Source organism: Colossoma macropomum, unplaced genomic scaffold (genome assembly GCF_904425465.1).
Source record: "Colossoma macropomum unplaced genomic scaffold, Colossoma_macropomum, whole genome shotgun sequence".
Classification (NCBI taxonomy): Eukaryota; Metazoa; Chordata; class Actinopteri; order Characiformes; family Serrasalmidae; genus Colossoma; species Colossoma macropomum.
This window is the reverse complement of record NW_023494810.1, coordinates 14,978,173-15,005,891: the sequence shown is the minus strand read 5'-3', so window position 1 is coordinate 15,005,891 and position 27,719 is coordinate 14,978,173. Positions and strand designations below refer to the sequence as shown.

General features: G+C 40.4%; 2 protein-coding genes across 2 annotated transcripts in view; both read right to left on the bottom strand.

Moving 5' to 3' along the window:
* Positions 1 to 468: 468 nt before the first annotated feature.
* LOC118799251 (tubby-related protein 3-like) lies at positions 469 to 2,832 on the bottom strand. The gene is made up of 5 exons (XM_036558978.1): positions 2,753 to 2,832; positions 2,382 to 2,496; positions 1,248 to 1,337; positions 775 to 940; positions 469 to 587 (listed from the first exon to the last, which is right to left on the bottom strand). The coding sequence occupies exons 1-5, from the start codon at positions 2,830 to 2,832 to the stop codon at positions 469 to 471; spliced, it is 570 nt and encodes a 189-aa protein (XP_036414871.1).
* A 12,964-nt stretch (positions 2,833 to 15,796) lies between these two features.
* avil (advillin) overlaps positions 15,797 to 27,719 on the bottom strand; it is a 34,212-nt gene continuing 22,289 nt past the window's right edge. The window contains exons 11-20 of the mRNA XM_036559666.1: positions 26,498 to 26,598; positions 26,240 to 26,377; positions 23,935 to 24,093; positions 23,523 to 23,702; positions 22,725 to 22,876; positions 21,051 to 21,195; positions 19,416 to 19,604; positions 18,948 to 19,016; positions 18,745 to 18,864; positions 15,797 to 16,188 (exon numbers count right to left, since the gene is read on the bottom strand). Of these exons, the coding sequence (XP_036415559.1) occupies positions 16,075 to 16,188; positions 18,745 to 18,864; positions 18,948 to 19,016; positions 19,416 to 19,604; positions 21,051 to 21,195; positions 22,725 to 22,876; positions 23,523 to 23,702; positions 23,935 to 24,093; positions 26,240 to 26,377; positions 26,498 to 26,598 (1,367 nt within the window). The 3' untranslated portion in view covers positions 15,797 to 16,074. The remainder of the gene's footprint in view (positions 16,189 to 18,744; positions 18,865 to 18,947; positions 19,017 to 19,415; positions 19,605 to 21,050; positions 21,196 to 22,724; positions 22,877 to 23,522; positions 23,703 to 23,934; positions 24,094 to 26,239; positions 26,378 to 26,497; positions 26,599 to 27,719) is intronic.

Here is a 27,719-nt window from a genome sequence, read left to right as displayed (position 1 = left end):
AGGTACCACCATAGCAATCAGCTGGGATACTATGGCAACCACCTAGTAACACCCTAGCAAGCACCTGGGGGACCACACCATAGCAACCACCTAGCAAGACCCTTACAACTACTCCTGATACCGTAGCAACTACATAGCAATCCCTAAACATCCACCTGGGATACTATAGCAACCACCTAACAACACCCTAGCAACCACCTGGAACACCATATTGGCCACCTAGCAAACACCACAGATACCATATCAGCTGAGTAGCTACCACCTACCAACCCCCTTGGATATCACTGCAACCACCTAGGATAACATAGAAACCACTTAGCAATACCCTAGTAACCACCTGGGACCTGCTTAAGCTGCACACTCATCATTTCCATCAGTAAATGCACTTTTCTAGTTTTATTGCTTTTATTGAAGGCTGAAGCGGATGTCACAGAGAGAGAGATGTGGACAGCACATGTGGCATTGCGGTCATTCATCGAAGCAGGACAGGGCGATGGTGAAGGCTTGCAGAGCGCACAAGGGGGAGCTGTAGTCCAGCACAAAGCGATTTTCATCTACACGACCAAACTGCATCACCAACTTGTCCGCTGTGGAGACACAAAAAGACTCTTTAGACCCCCAACAGGAGAGGGAGAGACCACCAAGACAGAAAGAGAGCTAAACAGCTACAGCAGAGAGAGAGAGAGAGAGAGAGAAAGAGACACAGAAGGTAAAGAAAGAGGAAAACATCCATCCAAACACAGACACGCTGAGAGAAAATGCTGCTGAACTCACGACTATCAGAACAGGCGAGCTGGAAGTTCTTCACTGAACCCTTTTTGACTCGTCCATTGAAGTCCATCACATACTCTTGCTTCTCCTCGTTCCACGCCGGCACTATTGTCTCCAGTTTAATCAACCCTGCTCCCTGATTGTTCTTCATTTTCTTTAATAAAGATCCCTTTAATGATAAATAAACACACATATATTAATACACAATCTTTTAAGACAGATCATGTAACAACACCAAAAATTTTGGTTGAAAATTACTAAGAATGTGCTGATCAATAATGAAATAATAATATTATAATAAGATATTAATATAATATTACATAATCAGCCTGAAAATCTAATACATTTCAATAATGTGATATTTTTACATTATCAGTAAAATCTCATTAAAATCAGCTGAGAGTGGCTAAGAGCTGTGAGAGGAAGAGTGAGTGTGTGAGAATGATAATCTGGGCTCGTCTGTATCTCAAACTTACATCACCCAAACAAACACGCTGAGAGTTCCTGTCCATGTGAGGAATGATGGCGGACATCTGCTGTAACTTTATGAACCCCAATATTGACTCCTAAAAGAGACAACACACAACATGTGTCCAGTCATTTGTGGCACTGGGCAGCCCCCAGCAAGAATATATATATATATATATACATATATATATATATATGACCTTTAATATGGGAATATATATTTACTTTTTGAAAAGTCTTTGTTGTATTTCTGTCATTCCTAAGACGCTCATTTTCACCAGCGTCTCTATGGGAAACACTATATAACATTAGCACGAAACTAACTGAGGTGCACTTTCACTTCTCTTCATGGATTTAATACTATTTACAGCAGGCGGCTGTACAGATGTGAGGATATTTGAGCTGGTAAGAAACACATAACATGTTCTTCACTCTGTTTAGCAGTCTTTAGTGAAATATTTAGAAAATATTTCAGCTTAAAGCGTAATACTCTGTGTTACTGACAGAGCCTCTTAGCCTGTTAGCTGTCTGAGCTATCTGCTGAGCTGGTCAGTGGAGAGCTGCTTAAACTAAACTACACTCTTACACAAAGACTGTTAGTGGGATTTCACACCTTTTACATTCACTGTAGTTCTAGGTTTCACACTGTCAAAATTCAGTATAAAAATTACAAGACAAATATGTTCAATACTCAAAGTAAGCTATGTGAATGCTCAGGTTATATTAGGTTATAGTAGTAAAAATATTTATACATGAACTGTTTTGCTACAGAACATAAATTGGATATTGTTGCAGGAAAAATGCAGTACACCTCAGAATTATTGTTTTTCCTGCTGAAAAAACCTGCAAAGGCCTGATCCCAGCTGGTCTATGCTGGTCTGGTTCTGGCTTAGCTGGTCACCCCAGTATGGTCATGCAGGTTGACCAGCATACCAGCATCAACACACAACATAAGATGTTCTATGCTGTTTTTTCTAGCAGGGATATCTCCAATTTTCTGAATATGAACACTGCGTCCATAGACATGCATTCATTTTACAAGGTAGAGGGAGAACCAATACAGCAGCTGAGTGTGTGTTACAGTGACATCATCAGCAGTCTGGTTCTCTATAGATCCCTACAGTCTAAGTGTATATACTCACATAGCTGACAGCCATGAGCTCCTGTGTGTGGCTCTCCTCCAGCAGAGCTCCATGGCTTCCCGCAGGGTTTCTGCCATCATTGCAAAGCGTGAATTCAGTCCGATGATGATTGGATCTACAGTAGAACACAGAGAACCTTTAGAACACATGATACAGACATGCTGAGAGAGGGTGCTGCTAAAGAACTGAAAGCAGTTTGGAACCACCTCACATGTTCAAGAACGACATCGAGTGTGTCAGGATTCTGACTGGCCACAATACAACGACAGAAAACAAATCAAATGTCTACATCTTGGGGTCTTCTCGGTGGGCTAAGCCCCTCCACAACCCCCCAACACTGACGCTTGGTTCTGTACGAAATCTGTACGTACCTCATTGTCCCCACAACGCTTTCAGCCTCGTCAAACTCGCCCACTGAGATCACATAAGAAGACGCCTTGTTCTTCTTCATCCTCCTCGCCACCAACAGTAACTGCTGAGAAGGAAAGACAAACAGATCAGTTAGAGCTGGACTGACCGTTAGAGAGAAAAAGCAGAGCAGCGCTGATCAATATATCGGTGGATCACTCACATAATAATATTCATATTAAACCAATTTCTTTGAAGATGTGTGTATAAAATGAACAGTTAGTATGAAGCTGTAAAAATGAAGATGTTTTGATGATAAACGGAGCTCTTATTATTATTATATTGGAGCTACGGTTGATAATTTCATTTCAAGATGGCGCCGAGTATGGCTGCCGTGTTGCGAGCTCCCGCTTACTTTTGCAGTTTTTTGTTGTTTTTGTGTTTGTTTTTAACTCTTTTTGCACTAAATGTTACTGGTTTTATCACCTACGACCGACAAACACTTCTGGAAATCAGATCGTCGATCACTCACCGGAAACCGGACTTTGAGTTCCATAACGCCGATCCCTTGTTTACTAACACTGGAGAGGCGCCACTCATCTGGGCCGCCCGGCCACGCACCCGTCGAAGACGCCGGAAAAGAGGCAAGAGAGCCGGCGTGCTCGTCAGACTCAGACGCCGTGCCCATCGGCCGCCTCTTCCCACCATATTACTGGCTAACGTGCAGTCCTTGGAAAACAAGTTGTGTGAGCTTCATGCACGGGTCGCCTTCCAGCGAGAGATCCGGGACTGCAGCGTTCTCTGCCTCACAGAAACGTGGTTATCTGATGAGGTCCCTGATAATGCCATCGAACCCGCCGGGTTCTCTCTGCACCGCGCCGATAGAACCAAGCAGCTCTCCGGGAAAAGCAAAGGAGGAGGTGTATGTTTTCTGATCAATAACGCTTGGTGTGATCGGAGGAATGTACATTTCATCGAGTCTTTCTGCTCGCCGGATTTGGAATATCTCATCGTGTTTTGCCGGCCGGCGTGGCTGCCCCGTGAGATAATGGGACTCTGTCTGGCCGCGGTGTACATCCCCCCGCAGGCGGACTCGGACCTCGCGCTCGGGAAGCTACACGAGGCTATCAGCAAGCAGATGACCGCGCGCCCGGAGGCTGCACTTATTGTTGCGGGGGACTTTAATCGGAATAACCTGCGAACCTACTGTCCGACATTATTCCAGCACGTAACATGTTTCACTCGGAAAGACAGGATTTTAGACCATGTTTACTCCAGCATCCGGAACTGTTACAAATCCCTCCCCCGACCCCCGTTCGGCAAATCAGATCACTCCTCCATCCTGCTCCTGCCCACCTATAGGCAGAAGCTGAAACGGGGGCCGGTCACTACCAGGGAGGTGCGCCGCTGGTCTGACCAATCAGACGCTATGCTGCAGGATTGTTTTGATCATGTGGACTGGGAAATGTTCCGTGATTCGTCGGGCAGCGTGGACGAGTACGCAGACACAGTCACCGCCTTCATACGCAAGTGTGTTGATGACGTAGTGCCCTGCAGACAAGTCCGCGTTTACCCCAATCAGAAGCCCTGGCTGAACTGTGAGGTTCGCTCCGCCCTCAGCGCACGCAGCGCTGCATTCAGAGCGGGAAATACGGAGGAGTACAAGCAATCCAACTACGCTCTCCGTAAATCCATCAGAGCAGCTAAACGTGCGTACAGAATGAAAGTGGAAGCACAGTTCAACACAGCCAACACACGAAGCTTATGGCAGGGGTTAAATACAATCTCTGACTATAAAACTGCCTCTCGCACTCTGCCCAGTACCAGCGCTGATCTGCCGGACGAGCTTAATAACTTCTACGCTCGCTTCGACGGAATTCCCGCAGCACCACTGGAGAGCGCCCCGCCCACCGCTGATCCCAACGCCCCCTCCGTCTCCGTAGCTGATGTGTGCAAAGCCTTCAAGAGGGTGAACCCACGCAAGTCAGCAGGACCAGATGGCATTCCCGGGAGAGTGCTTAAAGCCTGCTACAGGGAACTAGCAGGAGTTTTTGCAGACATCTATAACACCTCACTGTCTCTCTCGGTCGTGCCAGCTAGTTTCAAACTAGCCACCATTGTGCCAGTTCCAAAGACAGCTAGTATTACCTGTCTGAACGACTGGCGACCTGTTGCCCTGACCTCCATCGCAAGCAAATGCTTTGAGAGGCTGGTCAGAGATATCATCTGTTCCTCACTGCCTGCCACCCTGGACCCACTGCAATTTGCATATAGGCGGAATAGATCCACCGACGATGCAATCGCCCTGACCCTGCACACTGCCCTCTCCCACCTGGAAAAGAAGGACACGTATGTGAGAATGCTGTTTGTAGACTACAGTTCAGCATTCAACACAATCGTTCCTTCGAGGCTCGACTGCAAGCTCCGGGATCTGGGTCTGAACAGCACACTGTGCAGCTGGATCCTGAACTTCCTGACGGACCGACGGCAGGTGGTAAGGATGGGAAGTATCACATCCTCCTCTTTGACCCTCAACATCGGAGCCCCCCAGGGTTGTGTGCTCAGCCCGCTCCTGTACTCCCTGTACACCCATGACTGCACTGCTAGACACAGCTCCAACGTCATCATAAAGTTTGCTGACGACACAACAGTTGTGGGCCTGATCTCCAACAACGATGAATCGGCCTATAGAGAGGAGGTTAAAATCCTGGAAAACTGGTGCCAGGAGAATAACCTCTCTCTAAACGTCAGTAAGACCAAGGAGCTGATCGTGGACTTCAGGAAGCAGGAGAGAGTACACCCATCGATTTCCATCAATGGGACTGCGGTAGAGAGGGTCAGCAGCTTTAAGTTTCTCGGTGTTCACATCAGCGAGGACCTGACATGGGCAGTGCACACCTCACAGGTGGTGAAGAAGGCCCACCAGCGCCTCTACTTCCTCAGAAGGCTGAGGAGGTTTGGCCTGAACCCCAGCATCCTTAAGACCTTCTACACCTGCACTGTGGAAAGCATCCTGACGGGCAGCATCACCACCTGGTACGGGAACTGTACTGTTCGTGAGAGGAAATCTCTGCAGAGGGTGGTGCGGACAGCACAGTCCATCACCGGGGTTCAGCTCCCTAACCTATTGGATTTATACACCAGTCGCTGCCTGAGGAAATCCAGAAGGATTATGAAGGACCCCTCCCATCCTAGTCACTGTCTGTTCTCTCAGCTGCCGAGTGGTAGGAGGCTCAGAAGCTTAAAAGCCAGAACCAGTCGGCTCAAAGACAGCTTCTTCCCCCATGCAACCAGGCTATTGAACAGCCAGTAATCACTGCTCTGCCCAGCCCAACCCTTCCCATTACACGTACGTGCACCCACTGTACTCCCGCACTTTACTTGCATAGCTGGACTTTGAATACCTATCCAAAGACAATACTCTCCCCCTGCGCTTCCACTTAACTTCCTGTACCTTGCACTTTACTAAATACTCTGCCACCTACTGTACCATCTTCTACCTCCACACCTAGTGTGATTACTTGCACATCTACATAGCATTGTAATATCCATTACTATATATAGTATATAGTTGATTACACTCACTCTACATTCCCAGTGCAATATTATATGTCTCGGTGCAATATTATTATTTTTAAGTTATTGTGTAAGATTATATGTATATATTTTAGTTAAATTGGTTTTATCTATTCTTCTATCCTATCTATAGTTTTGTTTATCTATGTGTAAATACTGTTCTCTGCATAATTTGTGGAACTCGCACTCAAGTTTTTCACTCACCTGTGTCCCTGTACTCTTGTGATGTGACAATAAATCTGATTTGATTTGATTTGATTTGATTTAATTTAAAACCTTATTTTCACTGAGTGCTCACCGGCATTACCAGCATCTACCCTGTAAGTGTCTCTGAGCATCTGCTAAATAATGTAAAATATTTCCATAAATTAATGTAAATGTTCATAGTAACTGTCTGATTCCACTGTTGATCAATGATCCGTCCGAGTTCTGACCTGTCTTGCACTTTCTGCACTTCATATATGGATTATAGTGTGTTAAAATGCAGTAAACTCTAAATGATCGGTTATTGGTATCGGTATTCATGTCGGACACAACGAGATGTTAATCTGGTTTAATCGATATCGTCCCAGAAATTTTATATCAGTACATCCCTAAAGCAGAGTAAAGCAGTTTGTGATGCTGTGTGTATCTCTGACTGCTCTGACCTTTGTGCCATCCTCGACCTCCTGGAACATGTGGTAGGTGGGACCGCTCTTGTCCGTCCTATCACGCTGGACGCAGCACTGGACCATAGTTCCCCTCGAATGTGGCCGCAGCACAGATTCCTTTAGGTCGTCCAGCTGGCTGCTCATCGCTTCCTCAGCCTCATCCTCCTCCTCAGTGGTGACTTTGGAGCCATCAGTGAAGATCTGAGAGTCTTTCTGTGGCTCGCTGAAAGCCTGAGGCTGTGGGCTGGGTTCCTCAGGAGCAGCAGTGATCTCCTGCTCCTCCACGCTGTCCTCCGTAGTGAGATCTGGGGTGGGGTCACCTGTGGAGGGAGTCAAGGCTATAAGTTCCTCCTCAGGTTGTGCGCAGGGGTGGAGGGGCTTCACACTGATGAGCAAGCCTCCTCCATTTGGAGGAACTGGCCAGCTCAAACTCTGGAGATCTTCTTGCTTGTTCTCCAGCTCATTGTTTTCTTCTTTCTTTTCTTCACTGGAGATGTTGTTTCTCGTTCTTCTTCCTCCAAAGCGCCTGCACCGAGCTCCATCCTCCAATGTAAACCAGCTCTGTCCTGAAGTAAACATTTTTCTCATCCTCTCCCTCTTCCGCCGCTGCTCTCTGTCCATGTGCTCCTTCCTGGCCTTCTGCATCTCCACTTCCCTTTCTCTCCAATCTTTATGCTCATTCTCCTCCGTCTGCTTCTCAGGTTCTTGGAGCAGATCTTCGTATTTCTGCTTCACAGGTTCCTGGAGCAGATCATCATATTTCTGCTTCACAGGTTCCTGGAGCAGATCTTCGTATTTCTGCTTCACAGGTTCCTGGGGCAGATCTTCATATTTCTGCTTCACAGGTTCCTGGAGCAGATCTTCTTCTCTCTGCTTCACAGGTTCCTGGAGCAGATCTTCGTATTTCTGCTTAACAGTTTCCTGGAGCAGATCTACATATTTCTGCTTCACAGGTTCCTGGAGCAGATTTTCATATCTCTGCCTCACAGGTTCCTGGAGCAGATCTTCTTCTCTCTGCTTCACAGGTTCCTGGAGCAGATCTTCGTATTTCTGCTTCACAGGTTCCTGGAGCAGATCTTCGTATTTCTGCTTAACAGTTTCCTGGAGCAGATCTTCTTCTCTCTGCTTCACAGGTTCCTGGAGCAGATCTTCGTATTTCTGCTTCACAGGTTCCTGGAGCAGATCTTTGTATTTCTGCCTCACAGGTTCCTGGAGCAGATCTTCTTCTCTCTGCTTCACAGGTTCCTGGAGCAGATCTTCGTATTTCTGCTTCACAGGTTCCTGGAGCAGATGTTTGTATTTCTGCCTCACAGGTTCCTGGAGCAGATCTTCTTCTCTCTGCTTCACAGGTTCCTGGAGCAGATCTTCGTATTTCTGCTTCACAGGTTCCTGGAGCAGATCTTTGTATTTCTGCTTCACAGGTTCCTGGAGCAGATCTTCTTTTCTCCACTTCTCAGGGTCCTGGAGCAGATCTTCGTATTTCTGGTTCACAGGTTCCTGGAGCAGATCTTCTTTTCTCTGCTTCACAGGTTCCTGGAACAGATCATCTTTCTGCTTCTTCTCTTTTATCTCTCGTCTTTCATTCCTTCCTCTCCATCTCTTCGCCTTCATTTCATCCACTTCAGTCATTTCTCTCTCTTTTTCCACCTCACACACCATCTCCATATTAGAGTGATTTTCTGTCTTTGATTTCTTCTTTCTTCCTGTCTTCATTTCTCTCATCATCGATTCTACTTTTGCTCTGAGGGTGCTGTCCCTTGTTCTCGCTTTCTCCTCTTTGGTCCCTGTCTCCATTTTTCTAAAGTTCTCCTCCATTTTTCTGCTTTCCTCCATCCTTCTCTCCACGTCTCTCAGACGCTCTTCCACCTGCCTCTGTCGTTCCTCCTGCTCTCTCTCAAGCTCTTTGTGTTTCTTTCTCTCCATCTCGCTCTCTTTCAGTCGTGCCTGGAGCTCTTTCTCCATCCGTCTCTGTCTTTTCTCCATCTTTATCTCCATCTCTCGTCTTTCTTCCTCTCTCTTTCTCTCCATTCCTTCTATCATGGCCATCTCTTGTTCTTCTGCCGCCTTCTTCTCCATCTCCAGCTGGGCCTCCATTTCTCTGCATGTCTGCTCCAGTTCCTCCAACTTCTCCTGCTTCCTCTTCATGTCCATCTCTCTTTCTTTCTCTCTCAGTCGTTCCATCTCTCTCCGTCTGTCTTCTTCTCTTTGTTGTTCTTCCTGCAACTGTTTCTCCTTCATCTCCTCCAGCTCCTTCTCCAGTTCCATTTCTCTCTTTCTGTCCATCTCTCGCTGAACTCCAAACTCCAGAAGCCATTCCTCCTCTCTGCTCTTCTCCATGGAGGCCAGTTTCAGCTTCAGCTCCTCCAGCTCTTTCTCCAGTTCCTCCTCTCTTTCTTTCCATCTCAGATCTTCCATCTGTCTCTTTTTCTGGACTCTCTGAAGGAGGAGCAAGCTTTCTCTCTCAACGTCCGTTCTGTTCACGTCTGTCTGAGCTCTCCTGAACACATTCTTTCTCATGTTCTCCAGCTCCCGTTCCAGCTCCTCCTCTTGCTCTCTGCACTGCAGAATCTGAGCGGCATTCTGTCTCACAGTCTCTTCCAAGCTTCTGATCCCTTGCTCCTTATGAACATCTCTGGTTCCCATCATCACCTGAATGTCCTCAATCTGGAGCTCCATTGCCTTCTTCTGCAGGTCTCTCTCCATCTCCTTGTGAGAACAGGAGGTAAGCAGGCCTTTCTGTCCAGCTCCTGTCCAGGGCTGCTGCACAACGTCCATCTACAGTATACAGTAAACAGCAGCTTTAGAGACGCACAGTGAGACAACACAGCACACAGTGATCAAACAGCTGCATACAGAGGTGCTGGAAAGTTTGAGAACCCTTAAAAGTCTCAGAATTTCTACAGAAATCTGATCCAAAATGTGATCTGATCTTCATCTGAATCATAACATTAGATAAACGAAAACATATAGAACAAACAACAGACGATGCTAAAGGGTTCAGAAACTTGGTATCACCCACTGTGTTACGGCTGCAGTTTGCTGTGCAATATATTTACCCTTTACTGCATGTTGTTACAACAAATACTTTTCACTTTTTTCTACAACTCCAATGGAATGTTTTTCAGAAATTAAACCAATTCAAATCTAGAAGGGTTTTATATAAAATGATAAAATATAATTGTTGCCATATGGCAACAACATACCAGTCTGCAATGCATACAGTGGAGTAAATTCATACACACTGGACCCTTACACTAGATCAGTATAGTTATTTTTATACCTCCCTGTGTGAACATTTATACATTTATGATTGTTATGCTCATGTTTTCTCCCACTGTTTGCAGATTGCAGATCCATTTTCACATGCTGTTGCCATATGGCAACAAAATTCATAGTACTGCCCAAAATTATTACTTTCTTTTCTAATTCTAATAATTTTGTCATTTTCAATAAGAAAAATCATGAAAATATTTTTTCTCATTTACCTTCCATAATTAAATCTTAAATTAAAGACCTTTAGTGTGACGTGGTTAAACATTGGCCAAAATTATTTACGTTTGACAGATCGCTTGAACGTCTGTGATTGGATGCTCACAGCGCATAAAAAACAGTCAGGGATTGGGTATAGGCTCAACAGCATCTTGCAGCTTGCAATATTAATACCGCAATAATAATTATGGATCAATATATTGTGCGTCCCTGAGCATTTACAGTGCTTTCCTGAAAAGTGAAGCTGTGCAGATCCAGAGCCTGAATGAATATGAGCTCAGCTTTAAAGAGTCTGATTGGACTGGAAGCCTCTCTAAATGTTCTCACTAACAGTAACGATAAAGAAGATCAGACGTCTTGCCTTTCTAGCAGATCTGTGATGCTCCCTCTCCGTTCTCCTGCTCTCTCTCTCTTCCTCCAGAGCTCTCAGCTCGCTCAGCTGCAGATGTTTCTCCAGCTCTCGGAGCATCTCCAGCTGCCGCCTCTCTTCCTGGCTGACCCTTACACGTTCCGTCCACTTTTTCCACTGAGCCTTTTCTCTTTTCTCCTCCTGTCTCTCCGTTTCCCGCTGCCTCCTCCTCTTCTCCTCCAGCTTCCTCTTCTCCTTGTTCAGTCTCCTCATCTTCCTGTTCATCTCTTCTAGCTCTCTCTCCATTTCTCTCCTCTCTCTCTGAAGCTGGCGGAGATGTTCCTCCTCTCTCTGCCTCTCCAGGATCCAGGCCTGGAAGCATGAGAAGGAGATTTTGGGGAAGCAGCTGCCCCAGCACCCGCAGGCTGTGGGACTGGACAGGGTGCGCAGCTCTCGCCCCCGGATCATCTCCTCTGCTGCTTCTCCTGAAGGTCTCCTGAAGACTCACCTGGATCAGTAATGCTGGACCTGCGCTGAAAAAAGAGAGAGAGAGAAAACTTTAGGATGGAGAGAGAGAGAGAGAGAGAGAGAGAGAGAGAGAGAGACAGAGAGAGACAGAGAGAAATAAGAGAGAGAGGAAAGAGAGAAAAAGAGAGACAAGAGAGTGAGGGAGAAGAAAGGAAAGAGAGAGAGAGAGACAAAAGAGCGAGGGAGAAGAAACGAAAGAGAGAGAGAGAAACAAGAGAGCGAGAGAGAAGAAAGGAAAGAGAGAAAAAAGTAAGAATGAGAGAGAGGAGAGATAGGGGAAAAGCGAAAAAAATAAAAAGAAAGAGAGAGAACGAGAAAGAAGACAGGGAAATAGACAAAGGGAGAGAGAAAAGAGAGACAAAAAAGATAGAGAGAAAAAGGAGAGATAAAGTGAATGTGTGTGTGTGTGTGAGAGAGAGAGAGAGAGGGAGAGAGAGAGAGACTTCACTTCATACCGATATTGAATCAGAGCCGCGCGACTCCGATGGAGCAGAAATCTAAACTGTAAATTGTTTTAAATCCGTTTGAAAATGTGTGAAAATGTTCTTCAGAGTTTGAACTCGTTCAGGAATGTCTCCCAGGGAAACACGCGCGCGCGCCTGAGACTGAGTCGAGTGTGGGGGAATGATTCACTCTACTCGTTTCGGTTCATATGATTTGGTTTGATCGTCAGTCCGAACAAGCTGCTGGTTCTGTTCTTCTGCTGTCCTTCCTGAATGAGACTCTGCTCCAAACACCCGCTCTTTATTACCTCACACTCTGCCCGTCTCCATGGAGACCTGGACGGCTTTCTTTATGACGTCACTGCACCCGCACTCAGAGGCCCGGCCCACATCGGTACACCTGCTGTCTAAAACTTTCTTCTTTATTTTTACATAATTTATGTATTTGAATTACAGACTGTACTTCAGATAAGCAGCAGCACATGGAATAATGTTATATAATAAATAAACAAATAAATAATAAAAGCACAAAACAAAAGGATTTACTAGAGATTTACTATAATTTCTGAATCTACAGTTTGAATGTTTTTGCATTCATCTTTCTCATACATTTTCATATTCATAAAAAATAAGATAACTTTAAATTATTAACTAGGAATTCAGTCAATCTGCATATAAAACCTTCGTTAATAAACACAAAGAAATCTTGAACACACACACACACACACACACACACACACACACACACTTTCAGCCCTCCTTCCAAAGCCACGCCCCCAAAACACATGAACGCGCACGATAAACACAGCTAGCTAGCTTACACCTACAGCTTAGCTAACATTAGCGCAGGGCTAATACAGAATGTAGCTACATAAGCAGCAGCTACGTCAGCTACATAATTCAGGAACATAACAAATTCCTCATAAACAATACACACCAGATAATCACTGTCGTGTAGACAGACAGGTGGGCCATTCAGTCCGAATTAAATGATTGGACGGGGTATTTACAGTCCTGTGGCCGCCACTGATAACCGTTTATTCTCTTTTTATTGACAGAGCATTTGATTTATTGATTGCTATCAGGATGTAAAGAGTATTTCAAGAAATAAAATTAAATTGTTTGTAAAAATAAATCACCTGCTCCACCTTTAAATATCAAACATTTCGGACTGAATCAGAATTTCTGAAATTTTAAATAGTCACAAAAGTATAAAGTGAAAAAACGGTTCGCGGTTCTACATTCTCATACTGAAGAGCCTTGAGGTGTCTGAACTCTGTGCTCCACCAGAGGGCAGTGTGGAGCTGCGTCTTATGTTCAGGTCATTCGACTCTCAAACGGCTCTTTATTCAGAAGCATGAACAGCTTTTTGACACTAAAATCAGCCGAGTTAGCGATATTATCAACCATTTAATTTTCAATAAAACCTGTATATAGGTGATTCTACTGAACTGGTTCAAAGTCAGAGCTGAAACACCTTTGGGACTTTGATCTTGGACTTGACACTATACCTTAACTATGTTTATTTTATTAAAACTAATGATTAAACATTCCATTTTCTCACTCATTTAAAAACACTAAAAAGATTGATAACAGTTTAGTCAAACATCAGACGAATCTGTCCCAAACACACACTTTTAAACCTGCCCTGAACATCCACACACTGCTGACTTCACCAAACTGCAGACTTGGAGGAAGATTTTTCATTCAAAAGTCCTGCATAATCAAACAGTTAAGATGTAAACAGAGTCGTTCAGAGTGGTTTGGTGTGAAACGCTCAGTTCTAGAAAAAAAAACTTACCGAGTCAGAATTGTTTACAGTGGTGGTGATAGGAACCATACGTCCACCTCTAAAAGCTCCCTCACAGAAAGTTATTACATGAAATGGTTATGAATACACTGCCTGGTTTAACACGTCGAGCACAGCTGATAATGATAAATGTGATAATGTGGCTGATGTAGGTTTAGAATATATGAATAAAAACTCCTAAAAAAAAAGTCACAGCAGCAAACACAGCTCTTTATTACACTCTAATGATTTTATTAATCTATACGTTCCTTTATTTTAGCATTAATTTAGCAGTTTAGCAGTTAAATAAGCCCAAAGCAGTAGGGGGCGCTGCAGCACCCTCAGCTCCTCCACTTCCTGTGCTGTTTGTGAATTCTTGTCAGTTTTATTTAAATATCAAATTTACGCAGCTTCCAGTTCTTCCTGATAAATATACAGCGAGGAGAAACACGTTCAAACACTTTTGTTTTGGTAATTTAATAAAATTCCAGTGAATATTTCTACTTTAAACTCACACACTTAATGACGTTTGACTTTGTACTTATTAATATGAATAAAAAAGTATATATTCATCAGCATAAACAGAGATCTGTTTGAAAATGAAGTTGATCTGGAAAAAGTGTTCAGACACCTCAAGTTAATATCATCAGTGCTTTGCTGTAAAGCTGTTGTTGGTGATTCCAGCTTTGAGGCTCTACAGTAAGAAGTGATGAGCTTGTGGTTCAGTTCTGGTCCGTTTCTCTCAATAAAGCGCCTTCAGCTCCTCAAGGTTGTAAGAGTCGCTCTGATGGGCTCAAAATCCTCCAGTAGTTTTCAGAGGGATAGTCAGGTGATCAGCTCGGCCATCAGCACCTTCACCTTCTTTAGAAATCAGTCTGGAGATCTTCTGGCTGTGTGTTTGGAGTCGCTGTCTTGTTGAAACATCCATCTTCTCCTCAAATTGAGCTTCTCGGCTGATGAGATTAAATTCTCCTCTAATATCTCCTGCTACATTCATGTTCATCTCATCGCTCCATTCATGTTTTCTTTGATGGCGTATGACGCTCCAGTTCTGTTTACAGAGAAGCAGCTCCAGGTCATGATGCTCCCACCACCGTGCTTCACTGTGGGGGTTCTCAGGATCAGGCGCTCAACCCCTCTTTCTCTAAACATGACAAGGCTCTATTTCTGTTTCATCTGATGAGAGAACATTGTTCCAAAACTATTCACTCATTTGGAATGACTGCTGACTTCTCTCTTACCTTCATTATCATCAGTCTGAGAGAATTTGTGCGTGGTACACCCACCCATCAACGTTCATAAAATTTCCACTTGCATATTACCGAACCAGTTGTACTGACAGGGATGTTTAAGGTGTTTCTTGGGGCTCTCTAGCTTTTTCCATTCAAGTTTAATTTAATGGAGCACCAATTTTTGTAAACTTCTGAATAATACAGTCCTTGAGATGTAAACAGAGTGATTCAGAGTGGTTTGGTGTGAAATGGTTCAGATTTCTTTACAGTGGTGGTGATAGGGTGGTGTCTGTTTACATTTTAACCGTGTAATTATGCAGAAAATTTTAACAATCAGTGGAGTTCCTCTTAAACAATGTTCTTTCTGAAAACTTTAGGAAGTTCACCATAATTGCTACCCAAATCTTCTCAGCCAATAGCAGCATCTTTTATAATGACACCAGAAGCAATTTACACAAGAGCATTTTGTACACTCCAAAAAAAAACAAAAAAGATGGTTCTTCAAAGGTTCTTTAGTAAAGATAATGGTTCTACATAGAACCACGATCCCACAATAGTTCTTCAGACTGACAGAGAATGTGTTCAGTTTGGTACCAAATACGGTTCTTTACAAGATTGACATTGTGACAAAAGCAGAACCCTTTTTGTGCTACAAAGAATTATTCACAAAAGGTTCCATACAGAATCATATACAACACATTCTCATTCATTTAAGCAAAGGGTTCTTTGCGAGTTCAAGGTAAAAAACCCTTGAAGAACCATCTTTTTAAGAGTGTATATATTTGTATTTATTTACATATAATAATGTAGTGTCTGAATCTTGTTTCTGTATCAGTTTATTTTTTAAAACCTATCAGTGTTTTTGCTTATGCGTTTATATTTTCTTGTCATATTTATAACTTCAAATTCAAAAAACATTATGTGTGTAAATTTGTAGTGAATAAATGTGCAGGAAGTTCATTAAATAACAAAAAAAAGTGTCTGAACTGTTGTTTCCTCTCTGAATGTTTTTTATGCTCTTAAAATAATAAAAACACACTAGTTATGTTAAATATGCACTGAAAAAAGTAACACATTTAATTTACCTGATGCAGTAAAATATATTATATATCATTATATTATATATATTATATATCAGCACAGTGTTGTCTGTCAGTTACTCAGTTTCACAGTAATCCTGCTGATGTATGTTTTTCGTGTGGAAATGATGCACATTCAAATGTAATGCGTCACTTTTTTCAGCGTAACACACAGATGAGTTAAAAATAGTTTTTGTTTTGAGAGCGATTTCAAAACAAGCCGTGCTTCTTCTTGACGTCCCACTGTTTCCACTGTGGCAGACCGAAGAACTTGTCTTTGGACATTCCAAACACGGCAAGGAAGTCTGCTTCTGAGAGATGTTTCTGTGAAGGAGACAGACATAAAGAAGCTGATTGGACTGAGCACCAAACATTTAACAAAAGGAAACATACACACTTAATAAAGATGGTTCCTTAAGCGTTCTTTAGTAAAGGTGTATAGAACCATAAACACTCAAAGAATCATTTGCACGCTTAAAGCGTTCTATGCATGGTTAAATGGTTCTTCAAGTTGACAGAAAATGTGCTGTAGATGGTTCCAAATAGCACCAAAAAGGGTTCTTCTACTGTGTACAAGTTTGACATCATAACAATAGCAGAACCCTTTTTGGTGCTATGTAGAATCATTTACAAAGGTTTTATAGAACCATCTATAGTGCATGCTCCATAAATCTCAAGAACACTTTCATAATGCAAAGAACCCTGGCTCTATATAGAACTATTTTCTTCACTCTTGAAGAATCATCTTTAAGAGTTTACTGTGGGTTATTTACAGGAACCTACTGTAAATTATAAAATAACTACACTACAGGTTCTTTAGAAAAGAAAACTATGCTATATAGAACCATGAACAGTCAAAGAACCCGTTGCATACTTTAAACGATTCTTTGCCTGGTGAAATTGTTCTTCAGATTGATTGGGAATGTGTTGTATATGGTTCTTTGTAGCACCAAAAAGGGTTCTCTCTTCTATGGTTACAAGCTTGACATCATGACAATAGCAGAACCTTTTTGGTGCTATATAGAACCCTTTTCAAAAGGCTTCTTTGTAGAACCATATACAACACATTCTCCATCAATCTGAAGAACGATTTTACCATGCAAAGAGCCATTAAATGATGCATAGAACCATTTTCTTTTCCAAAGAACCCTTGTAGAACCATCTTTTTAGAAGTATTTCATACAGCTCCCAAAGATTCATGGCAAAATAGAATGAAATTGTATAATTTCAGAACAGCATGTTATTGTAAACTGTGATGTAAATTACTGTAAAAATAATTTGTAGTGCAGATTCTATAGATAGAATTCTATACATATAATAACTATAATACAATAATGTTGTTATTGATACATGATTACTGATATCTGATATGAGATTATCTGTTAGTAACAAATGTTGCATAGAGCGCTGTTTGATGCTGATTTGTTTGCGTTGTTTATTTATATGCACATTTTCATCCACACTGACTCCTCACAGCCTTTCATTGTTCTTTAAGCAAACTGAAGCCACAGTTATACCTGAAATATTCTCCTGACATATGACATACAGTTATTATATAATGAGCTTATGTAAAATGTAATACAGGGAATATTATCTTCCCTGAAGAATCTTTCTGTAAAGACCTATTTTTGTAAATTAGATGTGCACGTATGAGAAACCTTATATAAAGATTCCACACCAATTAATTTATTATTAACTTATGCATTAAGCACTGGGCACTAGACATTCGAACATTGCTGTGAGGAGGATTCAATAATAATAATAATAATAATAATTATTATTATTATTATTAGTAGTAGTAGTAGTAGTAGTAGTAGAAACACTTCTGTAGCACCTTTACATATGTCTGTATTTTTTTGTGTGTCTTATTAAAACTGGCATAATATGTAGAAATATTTTTAAAAAGTAAAAAAATGGTAAAGCTCACATAGGGTCTTAAAACTGAGTTAAAATATCATAGATCTGTCATTAATAATCTATCCCATTATGAAATTCTGCTACTTTCCTTGGAACATACAAATGTATGTTATAATACATTATAAATGACTATAAGCTATTGTAATATTCAGGATAAGTATAATTTATAAGTAATTAAAGCATGGCTCAGTGTGTGTTTATAAGCAGGCAGCTTTGTTAGTCATAATGCACTATGCAAGTTCCTTTGGTATTGACATATAACATATGAACACCGTTTACAATGCATTATGATAGCAATTCATAATGCATAATAAACATGGGTATAACATGTTATGCATTTTCATAAATATTTATAGCCATGTTTATAATGCCTTGTGAATGCATTATAATGTGTTAGGAACATGTTAATAGATTCTTATAGACATGACATAGAAAGTGTTATCAAAAAAATGAATTGAGCACTTTTCATTTTTTTGCTATATGGCAACAGAATGCCACAGGGGAATTGCAACCTTCGATGCATACCATGGGAGTAAACCAAAAACCTGTCATTGATGAAGGATACAGCCACAATCATCATTCAGTCATAAAGGAAAATGTGAAAATGATCATGTCCAATAGCAGTGTTTTCATGCACTCCCATTATGTGCATTACGGTTCCACTGATGTATGCTGTTCCCACATGGCAGCAGTTACATTAAAAGAAGTACACATTGCAACAGGAAAGCATATGATCAGATAAAAAGTATATCATTTTATGCATAAAGCCATCAATTTCCCCCAAAATAAACTTTTATATTGTAAAAAAATTTAAAAAGTAGTTTTAATGTGGCAACACCATATGGCAACACCTTGCAGTAAAGGGATTATTATGTACATAATTCTATTTTAACACTACAGCAAAACAACAACAATAACTTTGAGCTTTTAGGGGGTAATTTTAACATGTTCTGTGCTTCTCACCTCCCTCTCTGTGGGGTGAACACCTCCTGGCAGTTCTTCTGCATTTTTGTTAATCAGCTTCTCAGGAGGATGAAGCTCATAAGTCTTGTTCTCCACACTTGATTGGTTGGCATTCATCTCCTGTAACGTAATTACACACAATTAAGACCTGAAGACATTTTGCATAAAGACTGCAATATTGAATTTTAATTAAAATATCATACCGCTGTGATTTTTGCCAAGGAGGTAACTTCTCCCAGCTCCACCTTCAGCTGCTCGTAGGTCTTACCACTCTGGTAGAGGACAATGAAAGCAAATAAAAGCATCTTAAAAGTAGATTTAAGTTATTTAATGTCTAATTTAGAGTTCTCACTATGAAATCGCTGTAATCATTTTATAACGTTATTCTTCTTATTATTATTATAACCACTTTAAAACATTTGATTTACTTAAAAGAAAAACATTTTTTTAAGTGAAATCTGTAGTGGCAGATCATTTTACATCCTTCACTTTGAAACAAGCAATTATTTCCCATTTCAACAAGAATAATATTCCTACAATCCCATAATTAGAAATGTTCCATATAATTTCTACTTTTAAGATGATTCCACTTCTTAGAAAACATCTGTGGAGGCAGATTTTATGCTACTCAGAAAAAAAATCTTCTTTAACAAGAGTAGTATGAAACGTACGCTCCATTTGGTGGGGTCCCAGGCGGTGAACCAGCCAGTGAATGTTGGGGGCTCGAAGCCTTGTTTTACAAGCAGGATGGGTGTGTCGCAGTCACGCGCTCCGGGGTGGGTCCGCAGGTATTCCTGACATGTGACCACAGATTCCCGACGCTCCACTTCATTTGCCTGATTTCCGATCCAGAGGAATATCTAAAAGAGGCCAGAGTGACACTGAATGGAGCATCAAAGCTTTCTGGTTTGCATAAGTTTTGCATGCAAACAATTTTCAGTCAAATCTTTTGGAATTGCAACAAGCACGTTATAGTAAATGCTACAACATTTTGTTGTGTTCTGTCAATTATTCTTTGACATTACAAACACAGTACACTGTAACATCATTTAGAAAAAACTGCAGTATTACATGTTATTCACTCCAGCTGAGCCGCACTGATCTGGATTGACCTGAACTGAATTGTGCAGAAATGGCAGAAGCCTGAAACAAAGTTCATAATTTTAGGCCCGATCCCATTTCACCCCTTACCCCTTACAACTTAGCCCTCAGCCCTCTGTTTTGTGCGTTCACGTCTAGGGTTGGAGTGTCCGAATTTTTGTAGTGTTAGGGCTACATGACCCTACAAACAGAGGTTTTTCAGAGGCACTCTCCAAATGGAGTGTTATGAGAAAAAAAGAAAAACCAGCAAGATGGCTGCACAAGCGACCAAAGAAATCCACAAATGTGAGAATTTTCTCCATTAAAAAATACGATAGCCATTGTATTATCTTTAGTTTAATCTTGTTACAATGTATTATGGTCATTTTCTTTATAAGAAGCATAAAAAATCGCTAATGTTTTGGTAGCTAGCTAGCAAACTTTCCCATTCCACCTTAAATAGTCCAGCAGTTCTGACGCCTGAAGCGCCAGAATGTAACTGCTGCACCATTTAAGGTGGAACGGGAAAATTCAAAGAATAAGCTGGCGAATAGCAGCCTTCAGCTTCGTATCACAAAAGAATTAGCGGTGCGCAATAATAAATAACTGTCTTATAACCCCTCTTTGAAAGCATATGATGCCCTAAGTGTAACTAAAGCCCAGCAGTGAGGTTGCTGAACTTTTCCCTTCTCTGCTACCACTGAAGTCGGGCCAGGTCGCCTACAGAGCAGAGCTAGTAGGCTGTTGATGAAGCAATGTTTTGTTCTTTTTTTATTTGAGGGTTGTCCCATTTCATAGGGCAAGATTTCAACCACTACCCCTTGTAACTCTCCACTCGAAAACAAGTGGTAGGGCTAAAAAGAAGAAATGGGATTGGGCCTTATTTGTGGTAGAGAGTAGAGTATAGGTTGCTTGTATAATCTAATTATTAATGGTGCTCAAATACTTTAGAATCATTTAGTGAAAATCCAAAATGTGTTAGGCCCGCTCTCTGCTGCTGTGACAGACTGCAGACTGTAGTGCTATACAAACTACACTGAACACAGCTGTGTGAAGTTTTAGTCAAATGAAATGATATTTGTCCTTTCTGTAGTGGACAGTGCTCTGAAGGAGCTGCATAGAATGTCCTGTTCATCAAATTATGACAACAATAAAATGTATTGTACTTTAATGTACTTTAATTGAAGAGTAATTCTATACACTGTCAGTGGCTGTAGGAAACACACCTGATCCCACGTGTCCAAAAGCATTACATCATCCTCACTGAGGTCATCCTGACCGAACTGGGTCACCTCCGTGACGATGAACCGGCCCGTTTTGTTGGAGCACTCGAAGAGGCGCGGCTGATGGTCCAGAACGACCTGCTGTAACCTTTGGAGGAACCAGACACCGACTGATTCATTACACAAACTAAAGAAATTAAAGCACATCTGAATCATGTAAAGTCAAAACACTGACTTTACCAAATGTTTCAGTAGTGATTGTTTCGGTAGTGACTGTTTCGGACTGTTTCATTTTGAGCTCAAAAATGCAGCCAGTACATGCAAGCAAGCAAAGTTTATTTAAATAGCGCTATTTACAACAGGTGTTGTCACAAAGCAAGCCCCCATGAGTGTCGCCAGTGGCGACAGTGGCAAGGAAAAACTCCCTAAGAGCAAGAGGAAGAAACCTTGAGAGGAACCAAGACTCAGAAGGGGAACCATCCTCCTCTGGTCGACAGCGGTTAGCAAACAGTATTAGTATAAAGTATTATCGTACAAAACGGGGAAAACAGGTGGAGCAATGGTTAATTAGATTAGTTTTAGTTTATGCAGCAGCAGCAGGAGCAGCAGCAGCAGCATCATCGGGAGGGTCAGTTCATGAGGGTGAGGTTTGCACAGCATTGTACAGCTTGAAGCTCAATGGTGGTCAAGCCAGTCAAGAGGCTGGCGAGCAGTGGGCACCCGATCAAGGCAAAAGAAGCAACAGCATCAAATGCACAGGATGGGCAGCTGTTCAACTCGGCAAAGAAAGGAAAACACACAGAGAGTTAGTTCTGTAATGAGTGACTGATCACAGATTACAGGGTTAACAGAGCAGCAGAGACATGACTAGCAAACACTGCTTTGAACAGCAGTACACACATAAAATCTTAATTTTACATTATAACACAATAAAGCTCAAAATCTGTGTTTTGGCAGTGATAATTCCAAACTGATTTTATAGACTTTGGGACTCATTTACTTCAAAACAATGGGATCTAACTGCTCACCATGTGGTCATGAGGGACAGGGATGCAGCCTCACTTCCTGCTCTAAAATGCAGGGGTGTGGCTAAAATAAGTGTTCGCCTACAGACTAAAACTCTCTCGATAGTGACATAAAAATGTGGTACAGCATTTTTTAGAATAAAGGTTTTTATTTTAATTTAAAAATTAAACTCATGATGAATCTAAATCTTCACCACTGAGCTAATTTAGGAGAATGGTATATATATACTGATGTCTGAGTGATGCATAGACAGCAGCTTTACATTTTTTTCGCATCATGAAATGGTTCATCAGATTAATGGAGAATGTGTTGTATATAGTTCTATACAGAACCTTTTTGAAAAGGGTTCTATATGGAACCTTATACAATATTATTGCATCTTTTTAATTATGCTAATTAAGAGCACTGTGCTATAAAACTCAGAATTTACAGAATAAGAAATGCACTTCCTTTTTGAGTATTTCTTTTTTATGTTTTTTGTGCATTTTATCTTTGCTATATTTTTAGTTAATTTACTTTTGTCTTTTATTAATAAGAGTTGTATATTGTATTTAATCTCCTTCCAAAACAGTTAACTTGTATTAACAGATGAAACAATATTAAGTATAAACATTATAAATTATGTTAAAAACAGATTTATGTAAGATTTACTTTTTGTCGTTTGCATATGGAGCCTTTCCACCCAGAAGATTCCAGAATTCCACAGGTTCCTGACCCTCTGCCATGATCTCCGCAGAGAAGGAGCCCTGACCGAGAACAGTACTGACCTCTTTAGCCATGGCCCTCTCATCTCCACTCGAACCCTGAGTACAGAGACGAGACACAGCTGGATGTGCGTTACTGCCAAAAAACCTGAAGAGCCCATTATGTGGGCCCTTTAATATTAAACATTTATACATGCATATTCAGAAACTAGGCCTGTTTTGGCCTTACTGTTTTTGTGATGTCACAAAAACCAGCACATTTTCATATAACTGCATATTAAACCCTCAGGCATTCATGCTGAAGTTATAAGGAGTGTTTCAGCCTGGATTGCTCAGTCAACCAGAACAAAGCTCCTTTACAATCCAATCCAAGCTCCAATTAGTTTTATAATAATGTCAGGTTCTATATCACATCTTAAATATTGAGTTTAACTACTTACAGAATGACTGCAATGAGCAGAAATATTATCAGTTATTAACAGTTCTCAAGAACAAATTCATTTATTTCAGATCAGATTTCATGTTTGAAATGTAAGCTTTCAGTCATTTTTCAAAGTTTTTGCAAAATGTAGGTTTATGTAGCATCATTATGTAGCATTTCTATGACGTTCATTTTTGTATGCAGTATTTGTATCTACATTGTTAGTTTAATCAGTCTTAAAGGCACAGGAACAGAAACAGGTTCTTTAATTCTAACACTGGTCTCGCAAAAATGAATCATGTCTGTTTTTGGTACACTGCTTACCTTGCCGTACCACAGGTAGATGGCACCCTGGCTCTTCAGCAGAAACACATCGTTGGAGTTGAGTGAAGCCGCCAGAGCTGGAACCTCAATAGCTTTAGTGTTGGATGAGTCTGAGCCGCTGACCTGAAAGAGACGGACGGGCGGTTCTGGGTCCGAGCCCCCTTTTCTGGATGTACCACCCTGAAATGAAAGCATGCACATGGAAGATCAATTATGGACTGAAAAATTATTGCTAAGCAAAGAAATACATTATCTTCAGCTGGTGCAGAGACAATAGTCCATCATAATGACTATAAAAGAGCATGTTGTGTCATTTCTTACTCTGTATTTTAGAAAACAAAGTGCCTGTATAGTTTTTCAGTGCATTTGAGAACTTCTAGAACATCCACAAATTCAGCAGAATAATGATTACCTCAAAGACAACCATCCTGCCCTTGAACATGGCCATGAAATGACGTGGTTCTTTGCCCATTGTGACCCTCACTTGAACAGGCTGCCCACCGTACTGCTGGTCAAGATGCACTGCCTGAAAAGCACACGCTGCCAGCTCGTCCTGAGAGGCATGACGACCCTGAGCGGAAACATTTCAGTTCTCATTATGCACAAGAAGCAAATGGTTCTACCTCATAAATATCAGCTGCATATACAGAAGAAATAACATCTTTGCAAATGAAAGCATCGGAAATCTGGTCAATATATAGAATGTTTCTCGTTATGAGGTTGTTATAAAAATATTATACGATTATTTAACTAATTTCTGCATATCATCACTGTCTAAAAAATAACATCCATTTTGGTCAGTTTTTATTGTTCTACATCATTTGAATTTGGAAGTTCTCCTTTAAATTTCATGATGAATGGACCAAAAGAAATGCTTCAAAATCACTTGGAATAAAATCTCTTTGAATTAATTTACATTAAGAGTTACGGGCATTTTTCCCTCTCCTGTAAAGCTACCATTTTGAAGATGCTTGTTTTTCTTTGGACAGTGATGATATAATTTTGCTTATTTCATGAAATAATATTTGAAAGTAAAATTATCTGCCATTGGAATAAGACTTTCACTAGATAAAATGACTTAAAACCATGAAAAATGTGTAGAAATAAGTCAAATAATCCTATAATATCTCTACCACATATCTATCATTAGAAATATTAGATATATTGACTAGATTTCAGATGTTTTCACTTGCTTAGATATCATTTTTTGCAGTGCAAAGATAATTTGCTTTTGCTCAAAGGGTCCATATCATAAAAAACTGACTTTTCTGTGCTTTTTTATAATTGAAAGAGTACATTTTAGGGCTAAATGGCTATTAAAGATGAAGTGTGTAAGATTTAGTGGCATCTAGTGGTGAGGTTGCAGATTGCACCCAGCTGAATCCCCCTCCCTCACCCATCCTTTTCCAAGCGTGCAGCAGAACCTACGGTGGCTATCAGGTTTTCTGCCGTCGTCTGTCCTGATTTTGTTTTGCTTCTTCATGTTTTCTCTTCTTTGACGGTGGGGATTCACCCTCCCTCACTTTTTCTTGTGCTAATAATAAGTTTGATCCTCGATTTGTCAAAATTTGGGTTCTCAAACTTCTCACAACCCAAAATGGTCAGCCAGCACCGGCAGCAACCACTGATTCTTCTTCTTTCTTTGTCTTCCGACCAGAGCTACAGCCACCAAATTAAGCTGCTGCTTCAGCATAAAAAAGCGCGAAAGGGGCCCTGTAGAGACAGTGTTTGGACTGTTCGTGTTAGAATACTGTAGAAACATGGCGGCACAACATGGCGGCCTCTGTTGAAGAGGACCTGCTCCCTATGTAGATACGAAGGGCTCATTCTAAGATAACAAAAACACATTGATTCATAGTTACTTGTGATTATACACTAAAGAACACATGGTTTTGTTTACTATATTCCATTTCTGATGATACATCACCCTAAATCTTACACACTACACCTTTAATGTTTCAAAATAGTCACTCCCCAGTCCATACAGCCCCTGTACTGTGTTTTTTTCCAAAAGCAGTTCTTTTAACTTCAGTGTAAATGCTCAGGGCCACACTGCTGTAGGAGGAACATGTGGACATATGCAAATATGTTGGGTTTTTTGTGACATCACAGAAAACAAATAAATTCAAATCGGACTGTTTTTGTAGCTTGGTTTCCATATATGGACTGTATGGACTGGGCAGGGAATGGATTCATGTTTACATATTACCTTAAAGTTTTATTTTAAAAGAAAAGCAAAGAAATTTGCTTTAACTGGAAAAAGTGAGATTACCAAAGAAAAATATCTTAAATGTAGTCAATATATCTAATATTTTAAGTTATGAGACTGTTGTAAGATTATTTCTATACATTTTTATTTATTTTAAGTTACTTATTTTTACAAGTATAAGTTTTATACTTGTTTAAAAATTTTTAGTCATTTTTTCTTATGTCTTATTCCATTGGCAGATCATTTTACTTGATTGAAGATTTTTTTTTTTTTCAAAATAACTAACATTATCTCATGCTTTCACTAGTTATATGACTGAAATAAGTAAAAATGTACTTATTAAAGGCATATTTATCTATTAAATATACCTTTAATAAGTAAATAGTGCAGAAATAGGTTTAAAAATCTAACAACAGTCTCATGATGAAAAAAACATTAGATATATTGACTACATGTTCACTTAAGTAAGAGTTAATAAGCCACATAAGAGTGCTGTATAAAGCTTTACCTGCCACATGTATAGGATGTAATTCTTCTTGCCGTGGACCTCATAGGTGTAGAGCACAAGGTAACAGTCGCCTCCGTAGAAGTAGCCATATGTTTTTGGGTCTACTGCAGCCAGCTCCAGATTTTCAATCCTCCACACCTCAAAATAAGAATAAAACCTCACTGAGAGACAGTCTTCATCTTTACTCAGCTTTATTTGTGATGCTTTCTTTTCTCCATCGTTCCTCCGGTCCCTCCTGCCTGCACTGATGATCCTTACCTGCACCTGCCCACTGCCGTCATCCACCATGCGCTCCTGAGCCGCAACTTCTGGCATCACGTGCATCGTACTGGCATCAAACTTCTCCTGAGAGACTTTAGCTGATTCCCAGATTCATAAATCAACAGATAATAATCATCAATCTGCTGTAATGTACTGTATATGTCCTTTAAGGCACATTAACACTTTCAATCAATCAGTCAATGTGATGAATTGTTGTAAATGAGGTGTGTGAGTGTCAAGAAAGTTTTTAAAGTTTCACAAAATGTATGGATGCATGTATGTATTCTTCAAAATATACTGTATGTATTCTATAACACTTATTCTCCATTGTTTCTCTGGTCTCTCTGACCTGTACTGATGCTCCTTATCTGCATTTAATTGTATCTTATTTCAACAATTATTTAATTGTATTATTATTTTTTTATCTAATCCTTTTTAAATTTATCTAATTCTAATTCTAAATCTAATTAGAATTAGAATTAGCATAACTGACAACTGAGTGATAAACAGTGAAATAAAACCATTAAACATAGAAACATATCAAAGACAAAATAAAACATATCAGTAAAAATTTTCAAATTTTAAATAGGTTGAATGAAAATAATTAATAAAGTTACTAAATGAAGTATACACTCAAAAAGATGGTTCTTCAAGGGTTCTTTAGTAAAGAAAATGGTTCTATATAGAACCATGAACACTCAAAGAACTGCATGATTAAAGAGTTGAAAGATTCACTGAGTCATGAAAGATTGATGGAGAATGTGTTGTGGATGGAACCCTTTTGAAAGGGGTTCCATATAGCACCAAAAAGTGTTCTTCTATTGCGAGAAGCTTGATATCATAACTACAAAAGAACACTTTCTATGTGCTATACAGAACCCTTTTCAAAAAGGTTATTTATAGAACCATATACAACACGTTCTCCAACAATCTGAAGAACCATTTCACCATGTAGAGATCCATTTAATCATGCAAATGGTTCTTTGAATGTTCATGGTTCTATACAGAACCATTTTCTTTACTAAAGAACCCTTGAGGAGCCATCTTTTTAAGAGTGTCAGCTCCTAAAATTCATAGGAAATACAATGAATTTGAGAAATTTTTAAACAGTATTTTATTGTAAACTTTGATGTAAATTAATGTATATAATATTTATGTATCATGTAATAATGTAAAGGCACTGTACCAATTTAAAGGCTCTTCTTAGAACCCTTACATT